The 14518-nt window shown below is 46.6% G+C and overlaps 1 protein-coding gene across 3 annotated transcripts in view; it reads right to left on the bottom strand.

Annotated features, from left to right (window-relative positions):
* Window positions 1–14518, bottom strand: part of CORO2B (coronin 2B) — a 125837-nt gene that overhangs the window by 55639 nt on the left and 55680 nt on the right. For 2 of the 3 annotated variants that reach the window (XM_054042035.1, XM_054042036.1), the window contains one exon: window positions 6502–6702. In XM_054042035.1, coding sequence (XP_053898010.1) covers window positions 6502–6702 — 201 coding nt within the window. Of the gene's footprint in view, window positions 1–6501; window positions 6703–7389; window positions 7460–14518 lie in introns of those variants that run through there. The other variant, XM_054042034.1, reaches the window with a different exon arrangement.

Here is a 14518-nt window from a genome sequence, read left to right on the forward strand (position 1 = left end):
TTTACGGCTCAGATTTTAGCACCTGGGGGCACCCACTGAAGAGCAAAACCAAGGCTCCTGCATTGCTACATAACACAATCTGTAGCAAAGACAAGACTGGTCCAAAAATGAGGTTTCATGAAAAAAAACTTAAATGACAAATTCCTTTTTGGCCACCCCGCCAAAATACCATCAGAAATTTTTCATCAAAAAAAAAAAAAAAAAAAAAAACCATTCAATTTGAATCTAAACAATTTTTTTGGTTTGTTTTCAGGGTTTCGGTTTTGATTTGCCTTTGTCTTGACTTCTTTGGTGCATCTGGCCACACCCTCTTCAGGGAGCTGGCAAGTCTTTTGCAGATATTCTACACTGGACCTTTTCTGTGTTTCAAGTTGGTTTGGTGAGTACGAAGCAGGTGGGCTTGGCTCATGCTTAGAACATGCAGGCAGGTTTTATAGCAAGTTGGGGTGATTTCTGGTATGCAACAATGGGAACATATGGCCCAAAATATGCAAATGTACTGTTGCTTTAAAAACATTTTCTAATGCAGAACAGTGAGCAGAAAAGAAAAGGAAAGTTAGGAGCAAATGAAATCCTGGAGTAGATCTGCCGTATCTAGGTTACCTTGATTATGTTTCACTAAATATGGATGAACACTAATTAGCAGGCTGCTTATTTCCAGAAAAAATTGATTTACTCTTAATGAACTAATCAGATTCTATTTTTAAAAATGATGAAATTATAACATTGCACCAAGGAGTCCGTATTCAGTTTTCAACATTTCACCAAGCTCTGTTCTGATAAGAATGAATTAAATGACTGTCTCGATATTTAATATTCATGAGGTCTTCTAAATCTTTGGTGATGATTCCTCCAGGTATCGACTGCAACTAATTTAGTGTACTGTCTGTTCCTAATCCATTGCTCCCATGTTGGATTTACCAGAAATAAAAAGTGATGTGTTAGCAACAAAGGCTTAACAGCTACAGGTTTACAGCGGCTCAACATTATTGGAGTATGGGTTGGCATATTCATAATTATAGGCTAAAAAGATTCAGTAGCTGAAACACTGAATAGAACAGGAAAAATACATTCGTCTCCATCTCTGGCCTAACACTGTTTAGCTCCAGCTACTTGTTTTTAGAATATTAATAAGATTCAAGCTGTGCACTGTAATTAAAATGCTGATTACAGTTTCCTCCATCTGCAATTGATTCTACGCAAGAAATTAAAGACAAATTCACAAGAGACCTGGAAAGTTTACTGGAGTCATTTAAAAAAAAAAAAAACAGACTGATAGGCTTAGGAAAGCAGTGATGCAAGAATTCAGATGTGATCTGTTCTTACAGCCGGCCACAATATTCAGGTACCACTACATCCCAATGGCTGGCTGGCCAGGAAGCTTTCTATCCTTGTACAATATACACAGCTGAGTGTTATGTTCATTATGCCAAAAGCCAGAAACCTTCACCCAGTTTATTTAATCAACTCCTCCCCAAAGTACTTGGGACAAACTGAACGTTGGGGTAAAATGATGTCAGTTGAGTTATTCCAAGACTGAGGGTAGCTCTTAGCAGAACGCTAAAGAGGTGTTCAATCAATGTTCATGATCCTGACCTGCACTCATTTACAAGGACAAGGAGATTTTGGAACCTGTCCAGCCTGAAGCTTATTGATCATGCAGCAAGAATCCGTAGGGTTTCCGTATAATGAATCCTTTGACTTTGTAGGAACTACAGGCATTATAAAATGGTTATTTTAAAAGCATACATTAAGTATAGATCTCCCCCCTCCCCCATACCTCCCTTCTTTTGCATTTCAGTTCAATCTGTCACAAGTCTGTTTCCTGAGCTTAAAGGCAAAACCCTGCCTCTCCAGTAGAAGTTGCACTAGGTGTTGTAGATAGGAAAGCAGAACAGGGGACTGGCAGCGTGTTTGTCACAAGAGCCATCCTAATGATGCAAGATAGGATGCCTCGGAGCACTGCAGAGCAGGCAAGTCACACAGGACAGCAACACGCCCATCCTCACTCCTTAGAAAAGAGTAACGCATCCCTGGTCAGTATATGCTGGAGCTGAAAGCACGCAAGGTAGCATCTTGCTGGGCACCTACCATTCCTCCAGCCGGAGTACCACGCCCCTGTGAGGGTGAGACACACTTGTAAGAATAACAAGGAGTCCGGTGGCACCCACGAAAGCTTATGCCCAAATAAATCTGTTAGTCTTTAAGGTGCCACCGGACTCCTTGTTGTTTTTGTAGATACAGACTAACACGGCTATCTCCTGATACTGTTAAAAATTTTACCAAGTCTTCTTCACCCTGGGCACTTGATTTAGCCCAGTGCATATTAGGTCAAGGTTGAGCTACTCTTCTGATGGAGGCAAAGCAAACAAGATTAAAGTGTAAGATTTATTAAGTCTCTTCCCGGTAATTGAAAGTTGAGCTGTTCATGTCACTAGCCAACTACTACCTGTCAATGCTGCACATGCAAAAGTGTAAGGAATTGCATTCCAACCAAAGGTAGGTGTAGCAGGGTGGACACCTGCTCCTGCCTGGAAGGGCCTGAGATAGCCCAGGGAGTAGGCAGTGTGAAGGCGGAGCTGATTAGGGGAAGTGGCTGCAGCTGGGGCCACGCTCCAAACAGCCTCAGCAGGCCCTATAAAGGCTGGGAGCCAGGAGCTCAAGCCAGAGTCTCTCTCTGCCTTGAGAGAGAGAAGGGCCTGGCTGCAGGGAGCTAGACAGGATACCTGTAGTAGAGCAGGGCTGGGGAAAGGCTGAGGAGTTGGGGAGCTCCAGCCTGGAAAGCCCCAGGCTGCGGCCTAGAAGAAGGCCAAGGGGTACTGGGGGTTGCAGAGGGCAGCCCAGGGCTAGGCCAAGGCAGCAGGTCCAAACCCCCCTTGCCAGTGATGAGTGGCCTATACTGCAATCTGCCCCAGGGAGCGGGGGCTAGTTGGTGACTGGCAGTGGCCTAGTGCTGAGGCAAGGTGGAGCTAGTGGGTGGGGGTTCCCCGGGGGGGGGACCCTAGATCTGTGGGGTACTGCCAGGGGGCAGCAACCCAGAGCAAGGGGCACCAGGGGTCCTGGGAGGGACACAGGTGCCAGAAGTAGGGATAAGGCAGATCACCGGCCTGCAGAGGGCGCTCCAGATGCTGGACGAGCTGATTCCCCGGAGTAACCAGTAGGGGGCGCCGCAGGGGTGAGTCCGTACCCTTACAGTAATGTTTAGTGAGTTTAGCTGCGAAGTTGCAGCCATACAATAAATTCTTCCAAGAGGCACAGCAAAGGCTGAGAGCAGTGAGTCAGCCAAGCAATGGCTGTTCAACCAGGAATGACCACTGGTGACAGACATTACTTTTTACACAACATAGTATATTCCCATCGGTCCATTTCTGAAGAATCTGCTGAATGACCAGGAGTTTAAAATTGCATGAAGTAGTTTATTTTCAAACTCCTGTGAACAGCTGAAGCAAGTCTCAAGGGGGGAAGATAAAGTGCAAGGTTATCTGCAGAAAAAAGGTGACTACTCCAATCGGTTTATTATTTATTAAATGTAGGCGCCATTCTTCACACATATAGTAGTGCTTTACATAGATAAGAGCCAGCTATAGACCACATCGCAATACAATTAAGGGGAAAACAAAAGCATGGATTGGATTTGCTTTTAAGCAAGCCATAGCTTGCCAGTCATTAGAAGAGGAGTGCCACCAAACAAAGGATGACGCTTACAACATGTAATGGGTAAATCGGTACCAAAAGAGGCCATGTTGTACATCAGATCACTACAAGCTGAACATTCGAACACTGTGCACTATAAATACTCCTGCAGGTTGATTGCTCATAAGGTTCTAAGGGTAGGTGATAAAAACTTAAAATAAATCTTCAGTTTAAGTGGGAGCTGTCAGAGCACAAAATAAAGGCTTAACCACCGTGATGTGAAAGTGACAAGCAGAACGTGGAACAGATTGGAGAAGGCGAGTAGACGCTATCGGGAGGATGACAAACAGAGTGTTATAAAGGCACAGTAATCTCTCCACCAGACTATGCTGTGAAGATTTGGCAGCAGGAATAATGAAGCCAAGTAGTTAAGTCATCGAAACCTAGGGAGAATCGAAAGGAATACTCAAAACTGTCACCAAAGTTTCCACTACAGAGACTCTGGGTCAATTTTTCCTCTCCATTAAATCTATATGAAGGATTCAACCCTGTCTGAAAAGACCTGAGTCCATGTGGAGTTGGGATCCTTCAGAGTGAGAAAGGGAGCCTCAGTTTTGTCCATGGAAGAGACAGATGAGATTGATGCCCATCCGATTGCCCAGCTGTGACTGATTCAGGGCACCAGCTTAAAAGGGCCAATTAAATTTTCAGAACTGTCATTTACAGAAACCCACGGAAAAGGCTTTATGGTCTGAATTTCATAGAGAAGAGGAAAAGGAGTAAAGATATAGTGTAGCTCTTAAATTTTATATCAGTTTTATTGCCCTCTTTAAACTTGAAGAGCACATCCAAAGAAACCTATTGAGTTTAGAAGAACGACAGAGGTACCTAACAAGGTACTGCCCCATGGAGCCTTGTGAACTGGGCACTGTAGCTGCAAGGCACATGGGGTTAAGGGAATACGGGTGAGAAAAAGGAGCAGCGTGGATACGTATCCACCCCAAACTAGGGTTGCCAGGTGTTTGACCAGAACGCCCGGTTGAAAAGGGACCTTGGTGGCTCTGGTCACTACCGCTGACCAGGCTGTTAAAAGTTCGGTTGGCGCGGGGCTGGCAGACTCCCTACCTGGCTCTGTGCGGTTCCCCGGAAGCAACGACATGTCCTTTGGGTCCTAGGTGGAGGGACAGCCACAGGGACTCTCTGTGCTGCCCCCACCCCGCCCCAAGCGCCGGCTCTGCAGCTCCCATTGGCCGGGAACCGTGGCCAATGGGAGCTGCAGGGGTGGCACCTGTGCGTAGAGTAAGCACACATAGCTGCCTGGCAGCACCTCTGCCTAGGAGCCGAGGGACATGTCGCAACTTCCGGGGAGCCCCCTGAGGTAAGCACCACCCGGAGCCCGCACCCCATCCCACATCCCAACTCCCTGCACCAGCCCTGAGCCCCCTCCCACACCCAAACTCCCTCTCAGAACCCGCACCCCCACCTGCACCCCAATCTCCTGCCCCAGCTTGGAACCCCCTCCCGCACTCTGAACCTCTCAGCCCCAGCCTGGAGCACCCTCTTGCACCCCAAACCCATCATTCCCAGCTCCACTGCAGAGCTCACACCTCCAGCCGGAGCCCTCACCCCCTCCCACACCCGAACTCCCTGCACCAGCCCTGAGCCCCTTCCCACACCCAAACTCCATCTCAGAACCCGCACCCCCACCTGCACCCCAACTCCCTGCCCCAGCCTGGATCCCCCTCCTGCACCCTGAACCCCTCATTTCTGACCCCACCCCAAAGCCCACACCTCCAGCCCAGAGCCCATACCCCCTCCCATACCCCAACCCCCTGCCTCACTCCGGAGCCCCGTCCCACACTCCGAACCCCTCAGCCCAGAGCCCCCTCTTGTACCCCAAACCCCTCATCCCCAGCCAAGAGTCTGCACCCCCAGCCCAGAGCCTATACCTCTTCCCACACCCCACACCCTCACAGCCACCAGCCCAGATCCCCCCCTGAACTCCAAACCCCTCATCCCCAGCCCCATCCCAGAGCCTGCACCCCCAGCTGATGCCCTCAACACCTACCACACCCCAACCCCCTGCCCCAGCCCAGTGAATATGAGCAACTGAGTGAGGGTGGGGGAGAGCGGGCAACAGAGGAAGGGGGGAGGGGAATGGTTTGAGCATGGGCGGAGCCTCAGAGAAGAGGCGGGGCAGGGGGCGGGGCAACAGTGTTCAGTTTTGTGCAATTAGAAAGATCCGGTCAAAGTGACAAAAGTCAACAGTGTACCGTGACATGACAGGGGTCAGTAGCTACCAACTCCCGTGGCTAACGTTACATCCACCACTCCACATTACCAGGCACAACACAGCTGAGAGACAACTGACATTTGTGATTTCGGAAAGACACGTTTCCTGGCGTGGCTCCTATGTAGTAGCATTAGCAGCAGCTCCGTTGGAAGAGTGCTAGGCTTTAGGGCCAAATCCATTGGGTTGTTGCTGAGGTAATCTCCTGTCTACTTCAATGGATTATTTGCCCGTTATTAGTGAGGACTTAGTAATGCTTGATGAAGACCTCAGCATTGCAATCTTAATGCAGACATGGACTAAAAGATACAAAGGGCCATTATAGCGAAGACCTGTTTGCATACAAATGTTTTATTTATTCCTAAACGATACAGAAGAAAGATACAATTCATTAAACCGGCTTTAAAGTCTCACTTCTCTAAACAAGAAAGCCACACTTAAAAAGAAAAAAATACCAGAGATTTCAGCCTGTCACAATGGTATTAAAGAGATTCCTGGGATAGAACGTGTGTTTTAACAGCTGTGTTTTAAGATTACCACTGAACTTCAATCAGGTTTGTTAAGGAAAAATTACTTACTTGTTCCAGTGGAATGACAAGAAAGGACCCTCCGCCAGCACTCTCCGTTACTATGGCGAGGAACTTGGCATTAACAGCACAGAAGTGGTTGTCATGAACATTCTTGGTAATTGGAATCCCATCAAAGCAGTGCTCTCGGTTTGCCACTTTCCCATAGACATTTCGAAACTTTGAACTGCGATACTGCGGACGCCATGACATCTGTGGAGCAAATGTACGAAGATTTTTACAATAGTCCAGTCTTCATAAGGAAAGAGAAACAAATGCCACAAGTGACTTCTACACTTAACCTGCATGGTCACAGGAAAAAAACCACTGAGTAGTTGAAGTCCCCCCTCCTTGTCATTAGGAGATAATGGGGTTTAAGCCAGACCCTGGTTACAAATCACCAAACACTCTGGACAGGTTCAGATCCTCTGGTGAACTTTACAGTTCAGATGTATCTCTACATGAAAGGCAAAAATTTAAATCCAGAGTTGTAGTCGGGAAATTTCTCTCTCTCCTTCTACAAATATCTAGGAAAAGAACTTGCAAGGGATGTTGGGAAAGTGTTCCAAAGATTTCTTTTAAAGCAAAGAAAGCAAAGCTTGGAACATTTGGATTGTCATCTGAAGATTAAAAGAAAACTGGGTAGCTAACCAGCAGGCGAGCCATACTTTGTGTTAACGAGCTGTCTCATTCGCCTACTCTTCGCAAATGTACAGAGAACTATTCCCAAGCTAATGACATCACTAAAAAAAAGCCGCGAGCTGCAATTAATCAAAGCCTGACTGCAAATACAATAGTTTTACATTTATATAGTATCTCTCCTCAAAGTACTCAGTGAAACGATGAACAGCCATCTTTCTACTTTAAAAATACATATTCCTTGTACAAAAGTGAACACACCTGGAAGTCAGTGGGCATTTGGGATACCAAAGAACTGAAAGATAGGGATCTATGATGTAGAATTAAAGATCCAGGGTCTTGACATCTACTCTGTCTAGGATAAAAAAAGGGTTAAAGTCAGTTTCCAGGCACACCCCCACCTTGTGGACACCACTATTGTCCTTGGGTCTTCCTTTTAATTTTAATACTAGTCCTTTTTTCTCATTTTTCCCATTTGTGTGAAAGACCCACAACTAACAATGCAGGGGAAGCCCTTAAATTGACTATATTCAAGGTGCTGTTACGTGTATAAAGCCCACAAACTGGAAAAAAGTGAATTTCTGTCTAGTCCCATGTATTACTTCCAAAAGTAGATTTTTAAAAAGTCACTTTTCAAGCTACAGGATTAACTGGAAAGTATAGTATGCTACTTTACATACATGCAGCACAACCCCGTTAGCATTGCTGGAACATTTACCTCGGTCATCCACACAGCGGCTGTAACTGTATGCACCAGAGAAGAGTCCGGAGACCTATTTGCATACAGTTTCCCCAAAAGAGCGCATACAATCATGCTAAACATGTTCAGATACAAACCAGAGCACCGTGCACTCATTTGTGCTTGTGCCCACTGTTGTTTAGAGTTTGATATATGCACAAAAAGAAGAAAAATAAAATATGGTCTGACCTGTGCAAACATTGCTACATTAGTAGGGTTTGTGTGCGTGGTTATTTTCCTAAGTTTATTAAAGAAAAGTCCGTATGGTAGCACAAGTGCTGGTACCACAATAAAGCCTTACGCTATAAGGAGTTAAGGCATTTTAAACATTTAGAAAAGCATGAGCGCTTACACCATTGTAAAGTGGCTTAAGCACTTAAATCTCTATCACACACTGACAATTTCATGCTTAGGGACTCAAAGCAGCTTATATTCTCCAAGACGGACTAGCATCTACTGACAGATGAATTTAAGTGAGCACCTAAACAGGGAGACACGTGCAATTGGACGCTTTCGTTTGACAAAGCGAGGCTGTTTTTAAGATGAGCCCTTCCACACACTTCCTACCTTGGTATAACTCACACGAATGGTCTGTTCTGTAGCATTAGCTACATATCTATAGCATTTGCTGCCAGGCAAACGCTATAATTACTAGAAGTGTATAATACCAGCCCATACTACTCCATTCTTGGCCAAAGAAAATCAAGCCAGATTCTGTACGAGACTCATCCAATCACAGCACCAAAATGATAGGTGCTTTATTCACCTTTTGACAATTGATAGTGTACAGTTAGTGTGAGATTTTGCTTTCCTTCATCCTGGTCTTTCCACAGAAAATAAGAAGTCTCTGCTTTTTTTCTGGTCAACATAAGAATGGCCACGCTGGGCCAGACCAAAGGTCCATCTAGCCCAGTATCCTGTCTTCCGACAGTGGCCAATGCCAGATGCCCTAGAGGGAATGAACAGAACAGGGAATCATCAAGTGATCCAGCCCCTGTCACCCATTCCCAGCTTCTGACAAACAGAGGCTAGGGACACCATCACTGCCCATCCGGCTAATAGCCATTGATGGACCTATCCTCCATGAACTTATCGAGTTATTTTTTGAACCCTGTTATAGTCTAGTGTGTATTTTGTATATAAGCTGTTTAGTGATGTCCTATACAATTGGGACTCAAAACAAAAAAAAAGAAGAGTGAGATAATGTTCGTTTTCAGGATTTCAGCATCGTTAGATTTCTGGTTTTATGTCCCTGTTATTTTTTCCCCCCACAGAAAGGTAGCCAAGCCTCTGCTCTGGTCCAACCATAATGAGAGGAAGCCATAAGCCCGAGTGCATATTTCACTGGAGAGTTCAAGCGTTCCTCTCCTTCATCCTCAGTAAGTATTTCCTGTAAACAATGTCAAGTAGCTCAAACGCTTCTGTGCTGCACAGAGCCAAGAAGTGAAATATCTGGAAATTGCTTCACACTGTTTTGTTGAGAAGAGCTGCACTGTGTAGGGTTACCACACGTCCATTTTTTCCCGGACATGTCCGGCTTTTTGGTCCTCAAACCCCCGTCCGGGGGGAATTGCCAAAAAGCCGAACATGTCCGGGAAAAATACCGCCAGCCGGGCACTTCCTCTCCCGCGGCTGCTCTGCTCCTCCCCTGACTCTTCGGCTCTGTTTAAGAGCCAAGCTGCACGAGTGCTACTGGCTTTGGGCAGCCCCCTTGCCTCCGGACCCTGCGCCCCCGGCCGGGCACTTCCCCTCCCGGGCTCCGTGGGCGCAGGGTCCGGAGGCAAGGGGGCTGCCCGAAGCCGGAGCGCTCCGGCAGCTCGGCTCTTAAGCAGAGCCGAAGAGTTGGGAGGAGCAGAGCAGCTGGAGCCCGGGAGGGGAAGTGCCCGGCCGGGGGCGCAGGGTCCGGAGGCATGGGGGCTGCCCTAAGCCTGAGCGTTACCGGCTTCACGGTTTGCCGGGCAGCCTCCAGACCCTGCGCCCCCAGCTGGGCGCTTCCCCTCCCGGGCTCCAGCTGCGCTGGGGAAGCGCTGGCCGGGGGTGCAGGGTCTGGGGGCTGCCCGGCAAACCGTGAAGCTGGTAGTGCTTGGGCAGCCCTTTTCGCGTGGCTGGGAGGGGGGAGGTGGAGTTAGGGCGGGGACTTTGGGCAAGGGGCGGGGAATGGGCAGGGAAGGGGTTGGGAAAGGGGTGGGGCCAGGACCCGTGGAGTGTCCTCTTTTTTTTATTTTTTAAATATGGTAACCCTAGCACTGTGTGGTACAATGATCACTGCTGCTATCAACTCCCTGACACAGGGGATTCTCTGGACTGAACTTTTTTCTGGTTGAATGTTTGTTTTTGGGGCAGAGGAGAAACAGTGGTGCCTTAAACAGCTAATCCTTTCATGTGGGAGACTTGACTAAGTCTCACACATCAAGCCAACCTCGCCTGGAAGAATTGTGGGGGTGAAGCTTTCTGGAAGGAAGGAAGTGCATCTCAAACAGCCAGCACAAACAGACCTTCAAGATTTAAAGGCCACCAGCCCACTCAGCTACATAGCCCATTATGATGCGGCTTGAGTTTCAGAACAGGAAGAGAGATGTTAGAAATGGGTGACAGTCAGAATGCGTGGGGAGGGAGGCTCCCAGACGAGTTAGGACAGACCAAGACAAGGGAAAAAACCCACTTAAAGGTGTTTGGGGTCACCAAAAAAATTCCTAAGATCAGGAGGTTTATAAAATTAGAGGGTTTTTTTAATGCTAGGGAAAAATAGCAAAAATACACTACAAGTTACATTTGCATAGCATTTTAGCTCCTATCAACACGAGCAATGTCAAGAACCGCTGATGACATGATTTCTAGCTCTCTCCTCCCTCCCAAGTTTTGTCCTCCCCTTTCCAGTTGTTAAAACCAAGTGTGCTGACCTGGTGCAGGATACCCAGATGTTTCCCAAAGGAGAGGAGTGCTTTAGCCCAAGTTCCCATGCCAGTGTGTTCTCCAAGTTCTCAGGCAGGGATACCTGGGCAGACATGAAGGCAATTATGGGGTGAAATCCTGTCTGCACTGAAATCAAAAGTAAAATTCCCACTGCCTTCAAGAAGGCCAGGGCTTCAACCATGGTGTTCCATAATATTAGTGTAGTCTAGTGGCTCAGATGCAGGACTGGAAACCTAGAGTTGTGAGATCTATTTCTGGCTCTGCCCCTGCTGGATGACCTTGGGCAAGTCACTTCATCTCCCTGGGCCTCAGGTTTTCTCCCCTCTGTACATAGCAGTTAGTGATAGGACTGTGTTTGTATATCACATAGCACAATAGGGACCTGGGGTTGCTAGGTGCTATAGGAACAATAAAATAATAGCAGCTAAAAGTGTAAGAGAAGCAAGAGAAACTAGCCAATATGCCCATAACAGCAATACCATTTTGAAACACAGTTCTTCAGCAGTATATGTGGCAGCTGTCTGTGGACTCCTTTCAAACAAGATTTATTTGATGTATCTTAAGTCTGGTATTTACAAGGTTTCTGGGGAAAATTGTACGCGTTTTCTTTCACATCAAGCTATCATTATCATTAGTGTGTGAAAGAAGTGAAACATCTCCCCGGGGCCCCCCATGCCCTCTTCCTCATGTGAGTAACCCTGACTCTGTGTGTGTGTGTGTGTGTGTGTGTGTGTAAAAGCTAGAGGGGCAGGATCAGGGCTGAGGGTCCGACAGTCTCCAACCTGGGGGAGTTACTCTTTTTACATGTATTACTCAATTCTATGAACTTGTTCAGCTTGTTTCTGCTTGGTTTGGTTTGCTATCATGAGCTACGTGTTCTGGGCAACAAAGTTATTTCGAAGAGGTAACACATGAGGGATTGCTGTTGACTTTAATTTTGAAGTGTGCACATCACAAAATCTTTCATTAGTGAACTCTAACGTCTTGCATTTTATTTCTCCACTTATTGGACTCCACTTACCGTGAAGTACAAGCGTACCTTCTGCAGCTGTTCTGGAATTCAGAGAGCGATTCTCCTCTTACACCAGTGTTGCACCCATGTAAGGCCAATGGAGTTACCTCCAATTTGCATGAGCGTAGAATCAGTCCCAAATCGTTTTGATCTGAGCTGTTATTCTTTCAGACAAACAAATTTAATTGTAAGTCAGCTATCCCAAATCCTTTACAGGAGTGTTGTACTATAGCTGATTTGTGACACAAAGAGTTGAGTGCAGCCTTATCCACGTTAACAAACAGTAAAATATTAAAAGCCATTCTTTCCTCCATGACCGTCTTGCATAAGCAGTAGTATGCTTTTGTCATTGTTTTGCTCCATGATTAATGCGAGATGCTAAAGGCTGGCTGGAAAGTCAGTTTTAAATACTTTGCTTCTCCAGTCCTGGTCCTTCAATAGATTACTCTGGCAGATTAAGCTTTCCCATCTGGAACTTTCCGGGAAAGTAAGACCTGCATTGCAGCACTAATTGCATTTCTGTAATTCATGCACATTGAGGTGTTCTGGTCTCAACCTGAAAATTGTGGTTTGTCTTCCTGGTATTAACATTTTACCCCAAAAATCTGAGAGTAAATGCTTTCGCTGGTTTAGTGAGCTACCATAGTGTAACCAACTCTTCCCACGATCTTTATGCAAGTGTTTTCACCTGGATGGAGGAAATACTCACCCAGAGGCGACTCACAGAAGTGAATTCTAAAACGTAACAGTGCCAGGTTTGTTCCATTCCATTTTCAGGGGACAGGGTGACATACACATAAGCTTTTCAAAATGCAAATTATGGGGGTGTATGGAAGGAGTGGGAGTTAAGCTATGCCCAAGTGCAAGACAGACACATGCTTGCAAGACATTGGTAAGTTTGGGAATCTTTTTCAGAACATATTGAAATTAAGATGATCAACTGCTCTGTCTTCTTTCTAAAATTACCTCTAAGAGCCATATGTAACCAGTATTTGCAGTTTGATTGTTTTTTAAAGTTGGAAGTTCAATACAGTATGACAATGAGGCATCTGCTAGATCTTTGTTTGCAACTATTCGGCTACCATGCTTTGCGTTATACACATTCGAAGAGCAGCTGCAAACGGCTTGGGTCAAGCTTGCTGGAAAATAGTAAGTATTTGCTACAAAGAAGTGTAGGGGGGAAAACACGATTCCATTCATTTTTTTTATTTGGGGGCAAAAAGGCTATTTTCCATCTAACTATCTCCAGTGAAAGCAAGAGTGTTTTGAGATCATAGTGCAAGATGGAAGATTCAATATCCTGGGGACGGCCCCTCTACCAAGGTCAGCTACAAGGACTTTACACTTGGAAGTGTCAGACACGGCAGTCACTCAAGTGCTTCTCACCTTTCTCCTGATCGCAGCCCCATGGTACAAACAGGAAAAATGTCAGGATCCCTGGGAACTGAGAATTCCTGGACTTGTGGGCTGTTTCCTCTTTCCAGACTCAGAACAGTGAGTTCCTTTTTCAGCCCCACCCTGCTGCAGGCCTTGATTTCCAACTGTGGTCGTGACCATTTGGCAGGTGTCTGATGTAAGACTTGCAGGGCTGGAGGGAATTCTTCTGGGGATTAACAGTATGGGCTAGCACATGGCTTTTCCTCTTTCTTTATCCCGAATGCAAGTCCCAAAGCCCAGATTCTCATCTCTGAGGGAGAAGAGGACCTGGCTATGCTCTGTCTAGGACACACAGAGCAGTCTGAAAGGCATCGCCTGCTATGAATGTAGTTTCAGGATAAAGGGAAGAAGTGGAGAGCCTTGCAAGTTTTTTTCTAAATCCTGCTAGAGCTCTGACAGGAACTTGATGCCACCCTAAGTGGAAGGGGTCAAGGGCTCTCACTCTTCCAAGAGTCACTTAACAAGCAAGACCCCGAAGGATACAAAACTCCATCTCTATTCCTGTTAAGATGAATGGAGAGATTAATAGAAATACATGGGTTTGCTGAAGTTGCCTAGTCAGTGGCAATACAAGAAGTGCTCTCGCTCATTTTCCTGCCTTTTTGCGCCCCTAAGGAGCCTTCGCCGTAAGAAACAGAAGGAACAGTAGGGACATAGGAAACAGTAAGAAGCGCTTGAATTTGCTGATGTACTATGTTACCGCAGAGCATAAATGGTGCTATTTCCGTAGAGAGCATCCTACCTATAACTGCAAGTGCTGGTGAGCCGAGCCCTGAAATTGCTCAGGACCTGAATCTCGGCGAACCTTTCTTCGGGTGACAGGAGGAGAGAGAGCTTTGAGAAGAGACCTCCCAGGTGCACCACTTCCTGTGACAGAATTAGACAGGGCAGCCCGGCGGCTTTAGATGACAGAGAAAAACAAGGAGCTGCTAGAGCCGTGGCTGGGAAGCTTGGGGCCAAAGCACCTTTGGGGGGCCATTGCTCCGGTAGGACCTTTGCCCTCTGGCTGACCTGATCTTCTTCCTCACGGACATGCTCAACACACAGAAAGCTGGTGAAGGAGTCGTGAAAAACCTAGAAAACTACAGCTCCACCCAGTCTTGTCTCAGCACCACTGCTGAGCAAAGAGGGACTGTTAACCCCCAGCCAACAGAAGGACCATTTGATATGCAGCATCACACTGGGGCCTACCACACAGGCTGCTTCTAGTTCTGGAGAAATCCTCTGGGCCAGTGGAGTCCCCATTTCCCATCAGTCCTTAGCAAATCCCTTCTCTGCTATTACTGCTG

The sequence above is a fragment of the Malaclemys terrapin genome, chromosome 10 (genome assembly GCF_027887155.1).
Source record: "Malaclemys terrapin pileata isolate rMalTer1 chromosome 10, rMalTer1.hap1, whole genome shotgun sequence".
NCBI classification, from domain to species: domain Eukaryota; kingdom Metazoa; phylum Chordata; order Testudines; family Emydidae; genus Malaclemys; species Malaclemys terrapin.